We start from the raw sequence: 23,436 nt of genomic DNA, 5'->3' as shown, positions 1-23,436 counted from the left end.
GGAAACCAACTGAAAGCACTTAGGATGCCAGACTAATGAACCTGGCCTTTATCCCGTTAAGTATCAGGAAGTCATTGAAGGAATTATAGTAGAGGTATGGTGTTGTCAGACCTGCTTTTTAGAAAGTTAACTGTCAGAAAAGTGCAAGATGGGCTGGAGGTGGAGAGGCTGGAATCTATATAGTCAGTTTAGCGTAGAGGTAAAGAGGTGGAATTCTGGGGAAGAGGAAGTAGAGCTAAACAGAGTGATGGGTTGTGTCCTAAAGAATGCTGTTTCATATTAGAATGTACTGTCTATAGTAAATGAGTTAGAAGTGACTTTATGCTCATCAAGAAGACTCAGCTGTATGAAAAATATTTCTTAATTTTATTACCTTAGATGGCCAAAAGCAACTGAGCAGATAATTAGGCCCTCCATTTTTCTGAGAGGTCTTAGAAGGAAATAAGCCAGTGGGAATTAAGTCTCTCCTTCTCCTGTCACAACTCTGGAGGCTGATGGGCTGGTGAGAACTGGGCTGGGTTTCTCATCCATAAGAATTGTAGGGTGGAGGTATTGCGGGGTGGGTGGGAGGGAGAACTGTAAGAGAATTGAGCCCCAACCAGAAGATTTGCTTAATTCTCTCTGGATGCTGCCCAAAGACCCTACCCAATTCCTGCTAGTCATCCCAAATCCAAGCATGACCTAAGGAGAGTTACAATCATGATAACCTGATCCCACTCACATTTTCCTCAGAGAATTTTGAACTATGGGAGTAACCAGTTTTAGGACAAGTGGGAGAGTAAAGTGAAGGGGAAGCTGGTGGATTTTTCTTTCTTCTTTTTTCGGAAACCCTATTTTATTTTATTTTTATTTTTTATTTATTTTATTTTTTTATATTTCTTTTCTTTTCTGAAATGCAAATCCAACAGTAGACGCTAAAATTCAGATCTAAATTCACTACTGTGCTTTAGAAGAGTTATCTTTGCACTGGCTACACTGGCAAAACATAAGCAGCCACTGAAGAACACATCTTTAGTTTGATGTAGCTACCACCAGGCATATATTCCTTAACTTCATCTACAGAATTACCCTGTCTTCAATAACTCTTAAAACTTCAAATTTTATATATAGGAAATAGTTTACTAAGTTGTTACCTGTTACTAGCCCAGACCCTTAATATTGCACAGTATTTTCAAGGTACAAATAGTAGACTCGTATCAGGAACTTTCCAAGAAGTTCTGTGGAAACCCTATTTTAATAGTGCTGAATTCAACTGGCCCATGTAGGTGAGTTGGAGAGAATGGGATAAGCTGTTTCCTCTGTATTGAATTCCTCTAACTAGCTCATGTGCCAGCCAACATCAGTGGAGAGAGAAGAAAAGAACTGGCTCTTAAGTGCCTAATAAGGAATGTGTACTCGGCAGTCAAATTGCCTGGGTTCAAACTCTAGCCCTCTCATGTATTGGCTGTGTAACCTTGGAGAAGTTACTTAACTTCTCTGAGCCTCATTTTCCCCATCAGTAAAAGGGAGATGTAACAGTACTTATCTCATAGGGATATCTTAGAGACTAAATGTGTGAATACCTGTAAAGCACCTGACACATAAAAGTCAGCAACACATTATTAAAATGTACCATGCACTTCAAGCACTTCATGTCTACTCTCTTGTTTAATTCTCACACCCTTTCTGAGAAGCCCATTTTACAGATAAGGAAACTGAGCCTGGAGATTAAGTTCCTTGCCCAAGGTCACAAAGCTAGTGAGTACAAAAGCTGAAATTCAAACCTAAAACTCTCTGGGTCTTTTACTACATCATATGGCCTCCTGAGAGGGCATCATCATAGAATAACAGGGAAGAAACTGAGGCTGAGATACTGAGTGAGCAGTTCGGGATTTCTCTGTTACTGGGTTGGCCAAAAAAGTTCATTCAGGTCTTCCCGTAAGATGTTACAGAAAAATCCAAACAAACTTTTCGGCCAACCCAATACATGGGGGCAAGGGTCCTAGAAATGAAGTCTTTTGACCCTCACACCAAGAGTTAGGACTGATAACCACGTGGCTTGGATTTACAGAGTATCCAGAAAAGCAGAGTCTTATCTCTGACTTTGTTCTCTCAGGACTGGTTTTTCCAATACTCCATGTTTCCTGCAAATTTAAATATCAACAAAAACGGTCTATATCTATTATTTTTAAATGGGTCTTGTTATGCTTTTAGGTCTCCCTTCAGCTTTGCAGATGGAAGAATCAACAACAACAAAAGATCCTCGAAACCATCTAAAGTGAATTATTAAATTACTAAAGGATAGCATAATTTTCCTTAAATTCTATAAAACTACACTCTCATATTCAGCAAGACATATTTTGTGAAAAAGTTTATACCAGGTGCTTTACTTTTGAACAGCTATCAAATTCTATGGGAATAAATCTTGTTTGGGTAGGAAAATATTGATGAAAAGAAAAATTATAATGTAATTCACAAATAAGGTATAGATTAGTGACATTTAAAAATTGATTTAAAGTAGGTAAATATCAAAAAAAAAGTAGGTAAATATCCTGCCCTTAGTTCAAACAAATTCAAACCAAAGTGCTGTAAAATTGTGAAATACATATTTTTTTTAATGGGGATAATTTACAGAGTTTGTAGTTCAGAAGCTAGGGGAAATCACCAGACCTAGAAATTTTGGGGAAAAACATATTAATTAGCATTGGTATCATGTACTCATAGCTTACATATTTCACAGATTAAAAACTCCAGAATCACTATATTAAGAATTGTTTTCTTATATAGATACATATGTATTTTGTGTTATAATCATTCAGGCACTTGAATGGAATATACCTTTGCATTTAGGGTAGTATTTACCTCTCCAAAAGTTGGTGAAATCCAGTCTGGTTTGTTTCTGTTTCAGAATATTTAATGACATAATTTTTCACATTCCCTTTCCTTTCAGTGTCAACATTTCTGAAAAAAATGATCCAAGATTTGATTGATATGGCAGTATACATTGTCAATTATCATTCAGCTTGTTTAAGTATGTGAATAAATCATGAGGTTTTAATTTATCATTATTTACTCTAAAAAATGACTTTCTTAAAAAAATAGTATTTCAAATACTATCACAATTAAATATTAAACTTCACAAACATTTATACTATGAACAATTTATACAAGAAAATAAATTTTCAATATCTGAATCCTTTTCCAATAATGTTGAACACTCTGAGATGTGAATTTATCAACTTTGAAGAAAATGCAGAGATTACATTCATTTTGCCTTTGATGTTTTATTCATATACTGTTCATATTTATATGTTTATTCATATATTACTCAGATACTGTTTCAGTTATCAATCCAAACCTAAAAATGTTTTTAATAAAAAATTAATGACGATCATAGAAAAAGAATCGGAATATACATCATTAAAAATTTTCAAGTAAGAAAGAATTGTGTATTTTTAGAATCTTTATATTTTATTAAATGAAAGATATAGTGTTCAAATGTAATGTTAGCCAAAACACTCCCTATTTAAATCTTCTGTTACCAGTACTTACAAAAAGACTGGGGGGAAGGTGTGGGGAATGCTACTGATGATCCTGTAGAAAATTTTCTGAATCAGCCAAGAAAAATTAAACTATATTTAGTAGAGTTTTGATGTCAAATGTATGCCAGTGTATTTTAATTATCTGGGAATAATTAATTCATGTAGAGAACGAAGTGAATATTTGATTAACCAGGACACACTGTTCCATGAACTTAGCAGAGAGTTTCACATACTCTCTACTAGAATAGCTGTACAAATTAACAAATCTCTCAAATTACGTTTGGATTACCTGATTGAATCATGCATTTTAAAACATAAATTGGTCAGATTAAATCTCTATATAATTTTGAGACACATAAAGATAGGAAGGGACAGAAATTACTTGTTAATTTTGCACGTTGAAAAAAAGTCATATACTACTTTAAGGGCATTACCCTCACATTTTACGTCTAGTAGAATGAGCTAATTATGAAATGTATGCGTCAAAGATTTCAATTTCAGGGTTGACTTTACTTTGAAGATTAATTTTTTACTTTATCATCTTTATAGGCAGTTCAGTGGACAGCCGATCTGAATGTTACTCATTGTTCAGTGATGTATGAAGTATATTTAATCAATGTGAAGAAAGTAATATTAAACTATTATCAGCAGCCTCAAATATTCTAAACATCTCAAAAGAAAGGTCAAGAGGTAATATCACAGCTAATAATATGAGAAACAATGTGTTTAATTCATCCTTTACATCAGAGTTTTGCCCTAATCTATGATTCCTTTTGTCATAAAATGTAATGAAAATACAGCAGGTGACTTTCTCCAATGTTGCAGAAATACTGGGTCTTTGGGAAGATTTTATTCCAACCTCATAACGTAAGCTAAAGGGCAGATCGATGCTTTTCTAGGATGGTAAACTTTTAAAATGTTATTCCAAGGCAAGGATATAGATTATGTAAAGTTATATTTTGAGAACTATATTTGTTCATTAAATATTCCAAAGATCTAAATGTAAATAATTGTGTGTAATAACTTAAATAATGTAAATAATAACAAAGTAAATACTAACTTAAATAAGAAATTACAAAATTAGATTTAAGCAGCAATTTAGGAGCTCATTTATTTCCAAATACATTAATAAACCCAAACAATAATGCTAATTTAAAATAGATATTGATCATAAAACTTTTTTTATCAGAACTACTTATTTCTAACTCATGTTCTCTCATGGCCAGCCTAAATCACCAGTGTTCAAATTAAGTTCCTAACATAGAAACTAAATGAATTTTATTATCTATTTTTACCTCCAAATATCAATATGGGAGCCCTTTTTAAAGAATAAACACAAAATTTCCCCAGAAAAACATCTGTAATCAAGAAGACAAAAGTCTGTAGAAATTAGAAAGTATGCTTGATGCGAAATATGAACAAGTTGTTCTTACTGCATTTTCCACCTAAGTGAGATGTCTGGACTGATTATAATAAGGGCTCTGGTTTTGTTCTTGTCTCCATTCCGCAAAACTCTGAGTCTCACAGGGACATATTGCTCCAGTGTCTTAGAGATGGGTTTCTTCATGGGAGGACTGTTTGGAAGAAGCAGCCCTTCTATTGGCCAATCAAACTCCTTCAGAAAGAAATGACAAGAAAATTGATAATAAGTGAATAGGAAGAGTCATTCCTATATATAAAAAAATAAGCACACTTGCTTATACTTTTAATATTTTATTCATTCATCAAACATGTATTGGGCACCTAAAGATGTTCCAGACAATTCTAATTAATGTTTTATTTTAATAAAGAGGAAAGATAGCAATTTTTAAAATGTATGTACAACCTGTGCTGTGTTACGACATGGAAGATTTATTCCCTTTCAGAGAAACATCATTCTGGAAATACAGAACTGAATTAATTTGGAATGTTTTTTGCTCCTGTATAAAACATCTCTAATCAATGTGAAGAAAGGAAGAATGTATGAAAAGTGGTTTTACAACCCAAAATAATATTGTCTTAAACTAAATCTATTTGGGGAACACTTCAAAAAACAGAGTGAGATGAGTGAATGATAAAGCTTAAACAAATTTCAGATATTTCAGTTGTAGAATTTGGTTACTTTGTAGCCATCATTCACACATTTATTTATTTATTAATTCATGCATTCTCCATAAATTTAATAATTGTTTCCTATATTCCTATATTCCTAGGCACAGTGCTAGACACTGGAAATAAAACTATGAACAAGACTGGATACTCATCGTCGAGGAATTTCTAGGGGATGCTCAGAAACTTACCTAGAAATAACCTGGCAATTGCAATAACATGAGTATAATAACAACAAGGGACAAGGTGTGATGGGACCACTGAGTAGAACCTAACTCAGAAATGCCATGTAAGAGATTGGAAGACTTAGTAGGAGCTAGTGCGGTAAAGGAGGGGTAAAAGGATGGGACAGTGTATGTATCAGACTTGAGAAATAATAGAACATGATGTTCAGGGAGTAAAAAGAGGCAAGGATGGCTCCCAGGTCTGTAGCTTGGGCAACTGGGTAAATGGTATTGACATTCACAGAAACAGACATTTGTGGAAGGAGATTAAATGAAGGAAGGGATGATCAGAGATGATGTTAGGCAAGGTCCAAGGTCTTTCTTTCCTTCCTCCCTCCCTCCCTCTCTCCCTCCCTCTCTTCCTTCCTTCCTTTTTCTTTCTCTTTCTTCCTTCCCTCCTTCCTTACTTCCTTTTCTTTCTTTCTTTTTCTTTCTTTCTTTCTTTTTCTTTTTCTTTCTTTCTTTCTTTCATCTCTCTCTCTCTCTCTCTCTCTCTCTTCCTCCCTCCCTCCCTCTCCCTCTCCCTCTCTCTCTTTCTTTCATCCTGGCAGCAATTACTCTCCCATTAATCTGCAATAACCATCTTATAAAATATGACACCTCCATTTAAGTGTGGGTCTGTTTCTGTGTGTTCTATTTTCTTCAACTTGTCCATTTCTCTCTCCCTGTCCAGTACCATACTGTGTTAATTATATCTGGTAAATCTTGATATTTGTCAGGGCAAGTACCCTTACCTTATTATTCTTCTTTGGAAATTGGCTCTTGTTCGCCCTTTACCATGTCATACACATTTAAGAAACAGCTCAATTACTTTTTTTAAAGTTTGTTAAGGACTGTAATATTCTGTAGCAGGTTAAGTAATTTCCTATCAATCCCATTTTGTTAAGATTTTTTTTCTTAAATGTATGTTGTTATGTAAAGTTCTTTTTCCTACATTTATTGAGATGTGCTCATATTATTATTTATCCTTTCATTGGTTATATATTAGTTACATTAATTTTTAAAAATTTTAAGCTAATCTTGCATTCCTGGATCAATCCAAATTGGTCACAGTGTATTATCTTTTTTACAGATTGCTGTATTTAATTTGCTAATATTTTCTTTAGGATTTTTGCTTGTTTGTTCATAAATGATATTAACATGTAATTTTCTTAAACTATCCTCATCAAGGTTTGGTATCAAGTTTATCCTAGCCTCATGAAATGAGGTGGGAAGTGTTACTTCTTTTGTAATATTCTGAAATTTTGTTTCTTATATGTTTGGCAGAATTTGCCAATAAAACTATTTGGTAATGGTGTTCTCTTTGTGGGGAGATTTTTAACTACTGATCCTATTTTTTTCTATGATTATTGGACTATCTAGGCTTTCCATTTCTTCTTTTTTTTTTTTTCCATTTCTTCTTGATTCTATTCTGTTAAATTACTTTTGTCCAGGAATTTGGCCATTTTATTTAAGTTATAATATTTATTAACATAAGTTTACTTATAATATCCTTTAATTATTTTCTTAATTTCTCAGCATCTATACTTATATCTTTTTTTTGTTCCCAATATTATTTGCCTTTGTTTTTTTAAATTAATCAGTTTGGCCAAGTATATACATTTTATTAATATTTTAAAAGAACCAATTTTTTGACTGTTGGTTCTGTTTTATACTTATCACATGTTATATCGATTTCTCTAACTTACTATTGATAATTCCTTCTAATTCTTTGAGTGCATTCTGCTGTTATTTTCCTAACTTCTCGAGTTGGATACTTAATTATTAAATTTTAGTCTCTCTTCTCTTTTAATATAAGCATTTAAAGTTGTAAATTTCCTTCAAGTATGCTTTAGCTGCATCTCACATATTTTTCTTTGGTTCTAAATATTTCCTTTTAAAATTTTCATTAGGATTTCTTCATTATCCCATGAGTTAGTCAAAATATCTTTTCAAATTTCTCAATATAGGGACTTTTCTAATTATTTATTTTGTTACTTATTTCTAACTTAATCCATCAGCAGAACCTGCTTCCACTTTCAAAATATATCAAGGGCCCAACTACTCTTCATCACCTCCACTCCCACCACCCCAGACAAAGACACTAGTTTCTCTCACCTAGAGATTGCAAAAGCCTTATAACTGCTTATTCCTCCTTCTACCTTGGCCCCTTTTTGCTCTATTATCCTAATGATTCTATTAATACTTAGTCAGAGTGTATCACTTCTCTGCTCCTAACCTGTCAATGGCTTCCCATCTTGGAGTAAGAGCCAAAGGTCTTACAATGGCCCAAGGCCTGCATGATCTGTACCCCCTCTCTTCTCTCTGGCCTTATGTCCTGCTGCTCTCCCCTCACTCACACTGCTGCTGCCACATTTACTTCATTATCCATCAAACACAGCATCTCAGTTCTATGCATTTCCTGGAATGCTCTTTCCCTAGAGATCTGCTTGATCTTCAGGTCTTTACTCAAATATCACCTCAGTGAAGTCACATCCCTTGTCAATTGAAAATTTCCAAACCCTGCCCTGCCCACTATCCTTGCTTCTACTTTCTCCTTAGTTCTTATCAATGACTAACATTTATGAGAACATGTGATGAATGGCCAAGGGCTCTAGAGCCAGACTTCCTGCATTTGAATCTTTAACCCACCACTCCAGTTGTGTAACCTTGGGCAAACCTTTGACCAAAGAGAGATAGAAGCTGATGGATAAATTCTTCCCTCCTTCTTCTCTAGGAGAAACTCTCCTAAGAACACTGTTTAAAAGGCTCCTTGGAGGACAGCTTGATAGCACATTCTTATATTGGCTTTTCTTCCTTCTCTGCTTGTCCCTTACTCTTGCTCCCTAGGACTGTACTCCCTAACTAAGTAGTAGCACATAAGCCATTTGCCTCAGGCTCCTCTTTCTGAGGACCTTAAGCAAAGATACCATAGTCCACATGAACTAAAAATAGAGGAAATTTCCTAAAGGGGATATAGGTACCAATACCCCCCAAAAGGGAGAGCCATATCGGGCAGGCAAAAAGTTCAGGCAATCACTGCAGAGGTGGTCCTAGTGTCCTGTCAGTGTCCGTCTGACATGACCAAGATACAGATACACAGGGGTTGGGGAGATGTGCTGGCACGTTAGACCAGTACAGACCAAGACACATTGCCTTTAGTTTATGGAAGGGGAGAACATTTTTTTAAAGCTAGTACAGTAAGTAATAATTTACTAATTTATACTCCCTTGAAAAGCTATTAGAATCTTGCAATTATACTCAACAATCATATAGTTCAAGGAAATGCATTTTAAATAAATATAAAAAATATCTGAAAGTTGTGAAGATTAAATCTTCTGAAATGGCATCTAATGCTCTAATTTGTTTGCAAGATGAGTTGGTAAATAACATTAATTGCATTTAATTAGGAGAAAAGCAATATAAATAAATGTCTAAAACTCTCATGAGTGAGTGTTTTTCAGTCTAATGTTTTTACCTTTATAATTTTTGTATAATATTTTGCTTAGTAAATGTGTTCATAATAGTGGCATACCATGAGTCTAACTTATTGTACTTCTAAATAAGCAAAATTTGAATTAATGAAGTTTTACTGTATTCTTGACCTTCACTGAGAACCTTTTACCTGTATAGAATTTAAATTGCAGAGAGTAGTATTTATTTAGATATGTGTCTATTATTATGAATGGAGAAACATGAGGTCACTTTCCCTTACTATTGTTACTGAGAAGAAATACCAAAGGTTATGAAAAACATTGTATATTTTCATTTGAAACTTTCCTATAAGGGTTTTACTTAATATGAGAGGTGGTGGAGGAGTGGAGTTGTATAATTCTTCAAGAAGTAAGTTCAAGATGGACCTGTAATTCTTCCACAACAAAAATATTAAGCAATTCAGAGCAAATCAACATTTGTACTAGTTTTAGACCAACTATCATGTAGCAAGGGTTGAATTGGTGGAGGAGAAAGAGAAGAACAGTCTTCTCATTAAAAAATGACTGTCACGGGCTTCCCTGATGGCGCAGTGGTTAAGAATCCGCCTGCCAATGCCAAGGACACGGGTTCGAGACCTGGTCGGGGAAGATCCCACATGCCGCGGAGTAACTAGGCCCGTGCACCACAACTACCGAGCCTGTGCTCTAGAGCCTGCAAGCCACAGCTAGTGAAGCCCGCACACCTAGAGCCTATGCTCTGCAACAAAGCCACAGCAATGAGAAGCCTTCGCACCACAATGAAGAGTAGCCCCTGCTCGCTGCAACTAGAGAAAGCCCACGCACAGCAACAAAGACCCAACTCAGCCAAAAATAAATAAATAAATTTATTTTTTTTAAAAATGACTGTCACATTGACGTCTTGGTGTAAAATAGCTAATATTTCCCCTTTTTCTTTCTTTCGGAACCACGGAAGGGAAAGGCAATTCTCCCTTGAGCTTAGTCTGTGAGAACTCAGTCTGAGTTCATAGAGTTAAGATGCAGTACTAAGATTGTTTTTCAATATCCTAAACATGCCATAACTCTGATGAAGTTATCTGAAATGTGCTATCTTAGCCCCTAGTTTTTTTTAGATCCTTTCACTTACTAAACTTGTCTCATAACAGGTGGTAACCACTGCAGACAGTGGCTTTAACACCACCGCAGCACTGCTGATTTCAGATGGCTTCCTCTGTGTTCCAGTTAGATGAATGAAGGCCAAGAGTCTTCTCCATGACATCACAGAAACTCAATCCAAAGAGATGAAAAATTATCATGGGTTTCAAAACTTTCCAAATGTATGAGCTATCACTGGCAGTTCTTTCAAGCTACCTCAAACCTTGTTCTATTGTTTAAGGCACTTTTACATTGTCTTTCATAGAAATAGAGAAATATGATGTCAGGATAATGAAGGACAACAAAAACATGGATTAAACTGACTGGAGTGCTGTTTCCTTTCCTTCCATTTTCTCCATTGGAATTCTAATGTTCCCATTCATTTCATTTTGGTTTTCTACGTGTTCACACTATTCCATGGCACAGCTGCATGGTCAGCAGACCTTTGATGAGCTGTGGTGCTCCCTTACATTGATAATCCTGCTTTTTCTTTTTCATCTCTCTCTCACAACCAGAGGCAGCTTATGCTTCATTTGGAAGTCCAGCTCTTAACCAGTGATCTAAATTTCTTAGTCAAATTGGCCCTCCCTTATCTATTTATTATTAATAAATTAATAGATTCTTCAATTTTTTCTCTCGGGCCTTCCTACATCTCCTTTTCCTCCCTTCATACTGACAGCTAGCTATCATCATCTCTTAACAGATTAATAAAATATGTACTTTTAACATGCTTTGTTTAACATGGGCCCCTCCAAATAGATATATTTTACTTCAGTAATTTAGAGAGACTAAAATCACTATCCAGTGGCTCATTCTAAAATTTTAAGTCTCTTTAGATCCACTTTTTGCAATGATTTCATCCTTGAATATGAAAATCCATTGCATTTTACCATTAAATGTTAAGAAGTACAACTTCTCAATTTATAACTTTTCCCATAAGGGTGAGAAATAACCTGAGTTTCTAGAAATTATTCCAGTGAAGTTAGTCACAGAATTAACCAAAATAATTCATTAATCTTGTGGTTTTAGGAGTTTTTAACATATTTGAAAAATACTGATGTACCAAGATACATGAAATCTTATTTGCTCATAAAACATAACATCAATTGCCTTTTAGAATGAATAATATTTAACAAGGAGAAAAAGGTGAAATCAGTTGCCACCACTGAGAGAGGTAAATAGTTTGGTATTAATGTACTCTGAGTCACCACAAAAATTATTCTCATTGTACATATTTCCTGAAATCTTCCCTTGGTCATCATTCTCTTTTGAAAAGTTCTAGTCAAGGAATTGGCGGGAGATTTTGAGTCTCACTCAGGATAGAGTTTCTTAGACAGTTTTTTTAGATTCAATATTTTGACTTAATTTTCAAGCTCATTCAGACCATCAGCCTAGCTAACTTTCCTCATACTAACTCTCTGATTGAATAAACTGGCTCAGCAAACAGCTTTGAAATGGGGCACCAAACTTTTTCTGTGAGTTCTTCTTTCTCTCCCTTCTTTGTCCTTTATTCACAGAGTCTGCCTTTGTCCTTTCCTGATTCCTTCCTTTTTGACACACAGCCTATACTTCTTAAACTGTAAGCTCCATGAAGGTAGGGACCATGTCTCTCTCCTTTTTTGCTTTGTCTGCATTGCCTAAATATATAATAAATAGTGGTTAGATAAGTAATAAGATTGGTAGATTAAATCTGGAATAAAATTAACATATATGCTTATAGTGATCAAAGGGTTCTGAATCCCACAATATGAATATCACATTTCCTAATTACAGTCTATTTATATGTAAAGTCTTTCCAAGAAAAAGTTAATTGTGCTTAATTATACATAGATAAAATCATCTTTTTGCTTAAAAAGTCAATTATGTGGAAGTGGGGCTGGAAGAAAATACAGTTCTTTCACATAAGATGACTCCAGACTTGAAGTCAAGTAGAGTGCATTGAATTTGAATGAGAACTATCTCTGTTCTCTGCTTGGTAAGTGTTTTCTTCTCTTCCTCAAACATTTCAAGAAATAAGAGGATCCTTAGGCTGAGTCATTTTGAAATACATGGTCCATTTTCCTCACTTTAGTTTATTTAGTGCCTTAGTCCTTTCTGTTCAGTTTACAAGTCAAAGCCAGGGTTTTGTTGGAGTACAGTGACTTCTTAACCATTTCACCAAAAGCTACTGTTCTGTTTGAATGGCTAGATAACTGTGGGGCAATCCATTTTCATTCCTAAGGTCATTTAGTTGTCAAATTCTAGACTATTAACAAAAATGTTATTGTTTTAAAAGGTAACTGTTAAAAGGAATATGGTTAAGTTAGATTTCCTAATATAATTACCATTCATCATCTAAGTCAATTAATTAGTTAACTGAATTACTTTACCTGTATACTGAGGTTGAAAAAAATATAAGCACAATATCTGTGAAGTCTACAATAATTATAAATTGTTCTCTTTCCCTGTATAAGAAAGTACACTTCCTTATGAGGCATCCCTGTCCACCTCCAGGTGGGTGGGAAACTTAATATTCCAATTGGAAGTGTCCCCATTTCTGACAATTTGGAAAAGCCTTTTTTGTCTAGTTTTTAGCTCTGTAGTTTTGGATGCATATTGAATCAAATTAAATGTTCAGACTTCTTACCAGAACTGTTATTTCTTTTCAAGGATATACCCTTCTTTTCCCCTGCTTCAATGTGGTTTCTGGGCATAGATGAAAGTTCAATAAACCATATACCACTGGGAAAAAGGGTTCATGGTCTATATGTGGTACTTGTCCTTGATCCTCAAAGATCTCTAAGGATGTGCTCTTCTCCTCTTTGGATACTGGGCAACCTGCTGATACCTGTTCACCTCCAGTTGAGAAGTAAGTTATCCTTTCTGCTCTCTAGGTTTTAGCCTTCCTAAACCTCTGAAGAAAAGCCTACAATTAGCACAACTCACAGGTTTTTTTCTTGGCCTATGCTGGGCCTATTTGTCTCTGTGCCACCCCTCCACCCCTGGCTCTATGTTGGCTCTCACTATGCTGCAAACCCTGAGTCTTAGGCATATAATTCATCTAGCCACTGGCTCAGGCTACCCAAACCACAGCCTCTGATATTTTGAAGAGCTCATTTCTCCCTCTAAAAAAGAAGCCTCAGGGCCTCCCTGGTGGCGCAGTGGTTGAGAGTCCGCCTGCCGATGCAGGGGATACGGGTTCGTGCCCCGGTCTGGGAGGATCCCATATGCCGCGGAGCGGCTGGGCCCGTGAGCCATGGCCGCTGGGCCTGCGCATCCGGAGCCTGTGCTCCGCAACGGGAGAGGCCACAACAGTGAGAGGCCCGTGTACCGCAAAAAAAAAAAAAAAAAAAGAAAATAAAAAAGAAGCCTCAGATTTCTAGACTGTTGCTTCACTACAGTCTAAATATTAGGGCATATTTGGGGCTGTAAACAATGACTTCTTGGTTTCAGCTGGAATGACTCCATCTGTCCTTCCCCTAAAGTGATGAGACTCATTGATTCAATCATTGAGGACACATAGAGAATTGATTGTGATTTAAAGGGAAAGAAAAAACTTGATTGAGACCAGAAAATTTGACAAAACAATTTAAAAAATCAGGATAAAATATTTTTTAAAAATCAGGATAAAATATTTTAAAAAATCTTTTGGAACATATCACTGACCTAGCAATAAAGCAAGACATACTAGAGACCCAGAGAGGTAAACAGAGTGCTGAAGCTGGATCTTTATCTTGAGGGAATTTTCCAAACCCAGCAAACTTCTGTTTCCATGGTCTTGAGAGAAAGGGTGCAGGAGACAAATTTCAGGGCCCAGCCAAGGTGGGAAGTCTAACAGGAGACCCTCTCCTCTCATAAAACAAGAACCACTAAAGGATAAATTTCATTGAAAAGGCAAACCAGAGACAATAACTCTCAGTGGTTGCAAGTAAAATAGACCATCTCAAACATTTTCTCTGTGTGGAAGAAAAAATAATCTTCATTGAGAATTCATACCATGGGCTGACCTCACTTGCAGTTTAAATAACATTAGATAAAGATGAAGAGAAAATTAATAATCTGAAAGAAATGTCTGAAAATATGATCCAAAAATACATCATAAAGAGGCAAGGAAATGGAAAAATATAAAAGAGAGGTTAAGAGACATGAAGATCAAAATGAGACGGTCTAGCATACACCTAATCAGAGTTTTCTATAAAGAACAGAGGGGATAAGAGAGATAATACTTGAAGAGATAATGGGTGATAATTTTTCAGAAATGATGCAAGATATCAATCCACAGATTCAAGAACCTTGAGCAGGAAAAATAAAAAAACTGAAGAGATCCAAAGAAAAGAGAAGATTTTAAAAGCAGTCAGGGAGAAAAGACAGATTACCTTCAAAAGAAGAATATTCAGAATTATAGCTGACTCCTCAAAAACAGCAAAGTCAGTGATGATGTTTTCAGTTTGCTAAGTGAAAATACCCTACGTGAATGAGGGCAAAATAAAAGACTAAGTTCACTTAGTAAAAGTAAAATTAAAAATAAATGTTTAAGTAATCTAAGATAAGTAAAAACTGTTTGCTACCAAAAACTAAAAGAAGGGTATACTAAGCAAAAGGAAAGTAACCCCAGTTGGAAGGACTGAGATATAACAAGGATTTAAAAGAAGAAAGAGAAAAAATTAGGAGTAAATCTAAATTAATATTAACCACATACAACAATGTTAATATCTTGTGGAAATTTTTTAAAGATAAAACTAAAATAGATGACAATAATAGTGTATGTTACAAATCAGACAACTGATGTTAAAGCATTCTAATGTTCTCAATTATTTGAGATAAGAGTAAGTATATTTGTTAACTTTAGATTTTGATTATTTACATATGCAAGCTAAAATATTCAAAGTAATAACAAAAAAAGTGGAAATAGAAGATATAATTTCCAATCTAGTAAATGGGAAAAATACAAGAAAAAATTAACCTAAAAGAATATAAGAATGGTGAAAAATGAAACAGAGAAAAAAGCAGATAATAATCCAAATATATATATGTCATTACAATAGATAGAAAAGACTAAATGGTTTAGAAATGAAGATTGTCTGATGATTTTTAAAAATTAACTACATGCTGATTACTGGAGAGTCCCCCTAAAACAGAAGAGTATACAAATATAAAAAGTAAAAGGATAGAAAGAAGATATTTAAGGCAAATAACAACAAAGCTGAGATATTTCTATTCGTATTGAATAACTGAAAATTTTACTAGAGCTAGAGAGAGTCTATATAATGGTAAAAGTTTCAATTCACCAGGGTGATATAATATTTCTGAACACGTGTGTGTCTAGAACTAAATTTCAAAATATATAAAGCAAAATATGACAGACTAGAAGAAGAAATAAATTCTATATCCATTCCATATTGGATGACTTAAATGCATCTTTCTAATTAATTGATAGAACAACAGCATCAACTGATCACTTGCACCTAACAACTGCAAATCAAAAACTTCATGGAAATTTTCACACACATTGACCACATACTGGGACTTAAAATAAGGCTCAAAAACGATGTCTTATAACTAAGCAGTACAACCTCATTAAGTTGGCCACTGGGAAGGACAGGCCACATGTAGGTAAGCTTATTCCAGAGAGAATTTTCAATTCTGGAATGTTTCCACTGGCCTGGATTACCGGTCCCTTCATGTTTTATGGCCCACCTAAAACAAAATAAAAGACAAAAAGGAATTTAGCAAGGTTAAATATCACTTTAAAATATTCATTGAGTACTTATTATTAGGTAGGCAAAATCCCAGTTTGAATTAAAAACCCAAATCTGATAATTTACTGTGTACAAGAGACATAAATAAAAGTAATTTTTAATGAAAGAATACATTTTTAAAAATTGGGATAATAGACAGTGGAACTTGAGGCAGAAGGCAAAGTAGAATAACAGTCAATTTATAATAACAATGACATAAATAACAATACTAACAGAAAAATAATCAAGTAAAACTTTTTAGACATTTTTTTTTAAGTTTGCTTCGATTTTATTATGCATGTTTTCAACCTAGTTAATTGCAAGTGTATTTATAACCCCAAAATCACCCACTGGAAACTATGGACGATAAAAGAAATACAAAGCCACAGATCTAAGTGAAATTAAAATAATAACTGAACTCAAGTAAATATAAGAAAACAAGATTTATAACTAAAAGTATGAGCCAAACTATATGCATGCTTTTACTCCCTTGTAGAAAGTCAGAATTCCTAGCAGTCTTCCTGTATTCTTTCACTGCTCAACACTCAGTCAAAATTATTCTTTTCCTAGATTAGTCCTTGCCTGAGTTTTAAGAGATATCAGTGTCAGAAATCTTGATGCTGTGTAATCTCCTTGTCTGACAAAAGGGTGAGCCAATTTTTTCCTGAGGTAATTTTTCCATAGCCAGGACTGGGGCTGAAACTCCAGTGCCAGTGGATGTTTCTAGTCAGGGCCAGGTGATGGATAGTCGTTTTTGTAACACTCTTAGTATGAATAGACTTTATTAGCGGAGGTGAGGGGTGATCCTGAAAGAGGTGACTGAAGGACAAGGCTTTTTCCTTCTTAGGGATCTTTCTTCTGTAGGTCCTCAGGGATTCTACGTTTATTTCTTCCTTTAGTCTTCTGTTTTCTGTGTAAACTATCCATACCTACTTCATCCATTCCTTTTACGACATGAGTTTCAGATATTTCATCCTGTGATACCTCCTCCTAGCATATCAATAAAATGTTTCAGGTTTCAGGTTGATGCCCCTATGTTCTTCATGACATTTTTTTTTCTTAAATTCCATATATATGTGTCAGCATACAGTATTTGTCTTTCTCTTTCTGACTTACTTCACTCTGTATGACAGACTCTAGGTCCATCCACCTCATTACAAATAGCTCAATTTCATTTCTTTTTATGGCTGAGTAATATTCCATTGTATATATGTGCCACATCTTCTTTACCCATTCATCCGATGATGGACACTTAGGTTGTTTCCATCTCCGGGCTATTGTAAATAGGGCTGCTATGAACATTTTGGTACATTTTGGTACATGTCTCTTTTTGAAATATGGTTTTCTCAGGGTATATGCCCAGTAGTGGGATTGCTGGGTCATATGGTAGTTCTATTTGTAGTTCTCCATAGTGGCTGTACCAATTCACATTCCCACCAGCAGTGCAAGAGTGTTCCCTTTTTTCCACACCCTCTCCAGCATTTATTGTTTCTAGATTTTTTGATGATGGCCATTCTGACTGGTGTGAGATGATATCTCATTGTAGTTTTGATTTGCATTTCTCTAATGAGTAAAGATGTTGAGCATCCTTTCATGTGTTTGTTGGCAGTCTGTATATCTTCTGTGGAGAAATGTCTATTTAGGTCTTCTGCCCATTTTTGGATTGGGTTGTTTGTTTTTTTGTTATTGAGCTGCATGAGCTGTTTATAAATTTTGGAGATTAATCCTTTGTCAGTTGCTTCATTTGCAAATATTTTCTCCCATTCTGAGGGTTGTGTTTTGGTCTTGTTTATGGTTTCCTTTGCTGTGCAAAAGCTTTTAAGTTTCATTAGGTCCCATGTGTTTATTTTTGTTTTTATTTCCATTTCTCTAGGAGGTGGGTCAAAAAGGATCTTGCTGTGATTTATGTCATAGAGTGTTCTGCCTATGTTTTCCTCTAAGAGTTTGATAGTGTCTGGCCTTACATTTAGGTCTTTAATCCATTTTGAGCTTATTTTTGTGTATGGTGTTAGGGAATGATCTAATCTCATACTTTTACATGTCCCTGTCCAGTTTTCCCAGCACCACTTATTGAAGAGACTGTCCTTTCTCCACTGTACATTCCTGCCTCCTTTATCAAAGATAAGGTGACCATATGTCCGTGGGTTTATCTCTGGGCTTTCTATCCCATTCCATTGATCTATCTTTCTGTTTTTGTGCCAGTACCATACAGTCTTGATTACTGGGAGCCTGATTCCTCCAGCTCCATTTTTCGTTCTCAAGATTGCTTTGGCTATTCGGGGTCTTTTGTGTTTCCATACAAATTGTGAAATTTTTTGTTCTAGTTCTGTGAAAAATGCCAGTGGCAGTTTGATAGGGATTGCATTGAATCTGTAGATTGCTTTGGGTAGTAGAGTCATTTTCACAATGTTGATTCTTCCAATCCAAGAATATGGTACATCTCTCCATCTATTTGTATCATCTTTAATTTCTTTCATCAGTGTCTTATAATTTTCTGCATACAGGTCTTTTGTCTCCTTAGGTAGGTTTATTCCTAGATATTTTATTCTTTTTGTTGCAATGGTAAATGGGAGTGTTTCCTTGATTTCACTTTCAGATTTTTCATCATTAGTATATAGGAATGCCAGAGATTTCTGTGCATTAATTTTGTATCCTGCTACTTTACCAAATTCATTGATTAGCTCTAGTAGTTTTCTGGTAGCATCTTTAGGATTCTCTATGTATAGTATCATGTCATCTGCAAACAGTGACAGCTTTACTTCTTCTTTTCCAATTTGGATTCCTTTTATTTCCTTTTCTTCTCTGATTGCTGTGGCTAAAACTTCCAAAACTATGTTGAATAAGAGTGGTGAGAGTGGGCAACCTTGTCTTGTCCCTGATCTTAGTGGAAATGGTTTCAGTTTTTCACCATTGAGGATGATGCTGGCTGTGGGTTTGTCATATATGGCCTTTATTATGTTGAGGAAAGTTCCCTCTATGCCTACTTTCTGCAGGGTTTTTATCATAAATGGGTGTTGAATTTTGTCGAAAGCTTTCTCTGCATCTATTGAGATGATCATATGGTTTTTCTCCTTCAATTTGTTAATATGGTGTATCACGTTGATTGATTTGCGTATATTGAAGAATCTTTGCATTCCTGGAATAAACCCCACTTGATCATCGTGTATGATCCTTTTAATGTGCTGTTGGATTCTGTTTGCTAGTATTTTGTTGAGGATTTTTGCATCTATGTTCATCAGTGATATTGGCCTGTATTTTTCTTTCTTTGTGACATCCTTGTCTGGTTTTGGTATCAAGGTGATGGTGGCCTCGTAGAATGAGTTTGGGAGTGTTCCTCCCTCTGCTTTATTTTGGAAGAGTTTGAGAAGGATAGGTGTTAGCTCTTCTCTAAATGCTTGATAGAATTCGCCTGTGAAGCCATCTGGTGCTGGGCTTTTGTTTGTTGGAAGATGTTTTATCACAGTTTCAATTTCAGTGCTTGTGATTGGTCTGTTCATATTTTCTATTTCTTCCTGATTCAGTCTTGGCAGGTTGTGCATTTCTAAGAATTTGTCCATTTCTTCCAGGTTGTCCATTTTATTGGCATAGAGTTGCTTATAGTAATCTCTCATGATCTTTTGTATTTCTGCAGTGTCAGTTGTTACTTCTCCTTTTTCATTTCTAATTCTATTGATTTGAGTCTTCTCCCTTTTTTTCTTGATGAGTCTGGCTAATGGTTTATCAATTTTGTTTATCTTCTCAGAGAACCAGCTTTTAATTTTATTGATCTTTGCTATAGTTTCCTTCCTTTCTTTTTCATTTATTTCTGATCTGATTTTTATGATTTCTTTCTTTCTGCTCACTTTGGGATGTTTTTGTTCTTCTTTCTCTAATTGCTTTAGGTGCAAGGTTAGGTTGTTTATTCGAGATGTTTCCTGTTTCTTAAGGTGGGATTAGACATTTAAAGAAGAAACAACATATACATAATCACTGTGGGAGACGTCATTTCATCATCAACAGATTATGAACTACTAGGTAAATTTTTAAAAATTTTTATTGGAGTATAGTTGATTTACAATGTTGTGTTAGTTTCAGGTGTACAGCAAAGTGAATTGGTTATACATATACATATATCCACTCTTTTTTAGATTCTTTTCCCATATAGACCATTTCAGAGTGTTGAGTAGAGTTCCCTGTGCTATACTGTAGGTCCTCATTAGTTATTTTTTTACAAATAGTAGTGTGTATATGTCAATGTCCCAGTCTCCCAATTTATCCCCCCTTCACTCCTTCCCCCCTTGTACTGCTTATATGAGGAATCTAAAAAGCTGGTACAAATGAACTTATTTACAAAACAGAAATAGAGTCACAGATGTAGGTAACATTTTTTAAGTAACAAGTAAGGACATAAAATACTTGACTGCTAAAACTAGTAAATGTAAGTATGACCATTTACTTATAGACATTTTAGTCTGTTAACAGAAAATGTGTCTTTCTCAATAATTCTTGAAACATTGTAATATTTCCACACACTAACAAAATTAAACTTCAATACAGTTTTAAAATAAAAATTGAACAAGCTACACTTTGAGGCAAATGACACAAAATTAGATATAAATGAAAGTTTAACTTTCACAATTTCAACCACAAGATAATTTTAAAAACACATTCTCTCTCCCAAAATACTATTATACCAGACAAGGGGAAAAAAAATGACATGATCAGTACCTATTTAGCAAGCAATGAAAATAATAATCATGAAAACTTAAAGAATACATTTAGAATTATATTCAAAGATAAATTTATAATGTTAAACGCTTATTTATTAAGAGCTAAACAGAGAAGGGAAATTAATAAAGCATTCAACTCAATAATTTATTTTAAATATATTCCATGGAAAACAGATGAAAGAAAGTAGTAAAGATTCAAATATAAATAAATAATTAGAAAATATTTAGACTATTAGTAGAACATTTAAAGAAATGTTTTTGAAATGAAAAGTAAAATAGCAAATCTCATGTAAATAAATTTAAATTAAAAAATATACAAGCAAATAGAAAAATCAAGCAACATATTTTGCATAGAGAAGATTAAAAGAGTATATTATGCAGGTATATGTTAATAAATGCACAACTTTTGAAGAAATAATTTTTGAAAATCCTTAAAGATTTGAAATAGAAAGTATGCTCTTGCTCATATAAGTTCACAGGGCATGGAACAGATCATTTTCGAACTATAAAAAACATTCTAAGCCATAAAGATATAGAAACTAGCTAATTCATTCCATGAATGGGAGATAAGCTTCATAATAAAGTCAGTCACTGGTAATTTAAGAAGTAAATCAACAATCTTACTTAAAATCAAAGATGTGAAATTCCTAAATCAATATTAGCCAATAAAATTTAACATTATGGAAAAAGAATAATCACTATAGCTAAGTAATATCAGCCTAGAAATGAAATGATGGACATTTATTAATATAATAAATCACTGATTAATGAATGAGAATAGAGAAGCAGCCCATCACCCATAATTTTCTAGCACACGTGATGGTCATCTGAGCCTAAAAGTTTTCTGAGCTTGCCCAGCCTCATCAGAACCATTTGCAATATCCAACCCTCTGTACAAGGGCCCAGGTGTCCCAAAAGCTTGCTGGAAGTTCTTGGGGCCTGGATATTGCGGGGTGGTGGTAGGAGAGACTTGCTCTTTACCAACCTAGAACCTGACCTCCTGCTACCGTAGAGCTGTTCGTGCTCCGATCTAAGGCCAATACTTCTGCTTGTTGGCTAGATCTTTATCCTCTCTCATCTAGAACTTTGTTCCCACCCTGAACTATTAATTTTCCTGCCTTTCTGGTCATTCCATCTGCATAATGTCTGACAGCTTGATATCTTAAAAAAAAAAAAAAAAGAACTTTCTCTATACCCCACTGTCCACCTCCAGCTGTTGCTTTATTTCTTTGTGTTCCCTTACAGCAAATTCCGTAAAAGACTCATCTCCTCTTCTTCTCCTCCCTTTTCCTCTTAAACCAATTCCAACTAGATTTTTTAGAGATCTCAGAAACTCCTGTGAAAATGCCCCATCAGGGTTTTAACATCACTAAAGCCAAAGGTCATTTCTCAAGACATAACTGAACTAACATCAGGGTCCAACATGATCATTCCCTCCTTTTTAAAACACTTTCTTGACTTGACCTGACTTCATTTGACTTCCATGAAACTACTTTATCCTGCTTTCCTCCCATTAGTAGCCAAAATTGTTAGTCTCCTCTTGTGTGCCATAGGGTGGGAACTATAGCCTATGAAAAATCCAGGGCCTGCCACATCAATAGAGTTTTTAGATGTCCACTGGTCTGATGAATGTAGGGCGATTACCATAAGGTAAAGGACAGGTTATTGATGAAAAGATTCATCCTCTGAATGAGATGCCTATGTAACTTCACCCCATCAGGGTGTCTTTAAAAGGAGCTGGTCAAGTTCAACATAACACTGTTAATAAACGTTCACATACAGCAAAGGCCATTGGACTGCAGAGTTCCAGCACAGTGTGAGATTTTATGTAAAAGCAATAGAACTCTTAATATGATGTTTTATAAATGAAAAACTGACAGACTCTTAACTATAATGGCACTAGCAGGTCCAGCTATAATGACTGTACATGTGCATAACATAAATTAGAACTTTACAGCATCATTAAGGACTCTGTAATCTTAATTCCTAAAAGTCAGCACTAGGTGGAGACAATGATTCGTGCAATGCTTTCAGGCAGCCTTTTTCTTGCCCCTCTGAAAACTTATTTTTATTTAATATTTTCCATTCTTTTCTTCAGTGTGAAAGAAAGTGTTCTTAAATAATATGTAAAACAAAACATCTCATGTTTTGAAAGGACTTACTTGAACACACACATATACACACACACTACAAGGTAGCGAAATAAGTTTCAAAAGCAAGTTTGTTTATTTAAAACAGTATCTTTATTAACCCTGCCTTTCCATTAAAGGTAAAATTCTATTTATGATATTTCATGAGTATCTACCTTCATGGACAGAAGTATGACCAAAGTTAAAATATCTTCCTGGATTTACATAAACCTAAAAGATAAAAATCTTAGAGGATCATTCCTCAGCATTTCAGTTGACAGATATCTCTTCCCTCAAAAACTAAGTCCAGAATTGATCATATCAATTTAGCCTGATTAATGGAGTCATTAATCAGAATGCTCTATTCAATTACTCTTATAAAGGAATGGGAAACAAAAACACTTTAGATAATGTTTTCAGAGTCTAGTGCCTTTGATAGAACGTCAGCATTGTGACAGGCTCTGAGAAATCGTGCAGGACTGT

General features: G+C 34.7%; 1 protein-coding gene across 1 annotated transcript in view; it reads right to left on the bottom strand.

Moving 5' to 3' along the window:
• DCDC1 (doublecortin domain containing 1) overlaps positions 1-23,436 on the bottom strand; it is a gene marked incomplete at its 3' end in the record, with an annotated part of 460,818 nt that overhangs the window by 59,652 nt on the left and 377,730 nt on the right. Inside the window, 3 exon segments of the mRNA XM_082627300.1 lie at positions 2,842-2,940; positions 4,955-5,133; positions 15,948-16,074. Of these exon segments, the coding sequence (XP_082483426.1) occupies positions 2,842-2,940; positions 4,955-5,133; positions 15,948-16,074 (405 nt within the window).

This window comes from Mesoplodon mirus, assembly GCF_964341445.2.
Source record: "Mesoplodon mirus genome assembly, chromosome: 7".
NCBI lineage: Eukaryota > Metazoa > Chordata > Mammalia > Artiodactyla > Ziphiidae > Mesoplodon > Mesoplodon mirus.
This window is presented reverse-complemented; position numbering and strand designations above follow the sequence as displayed.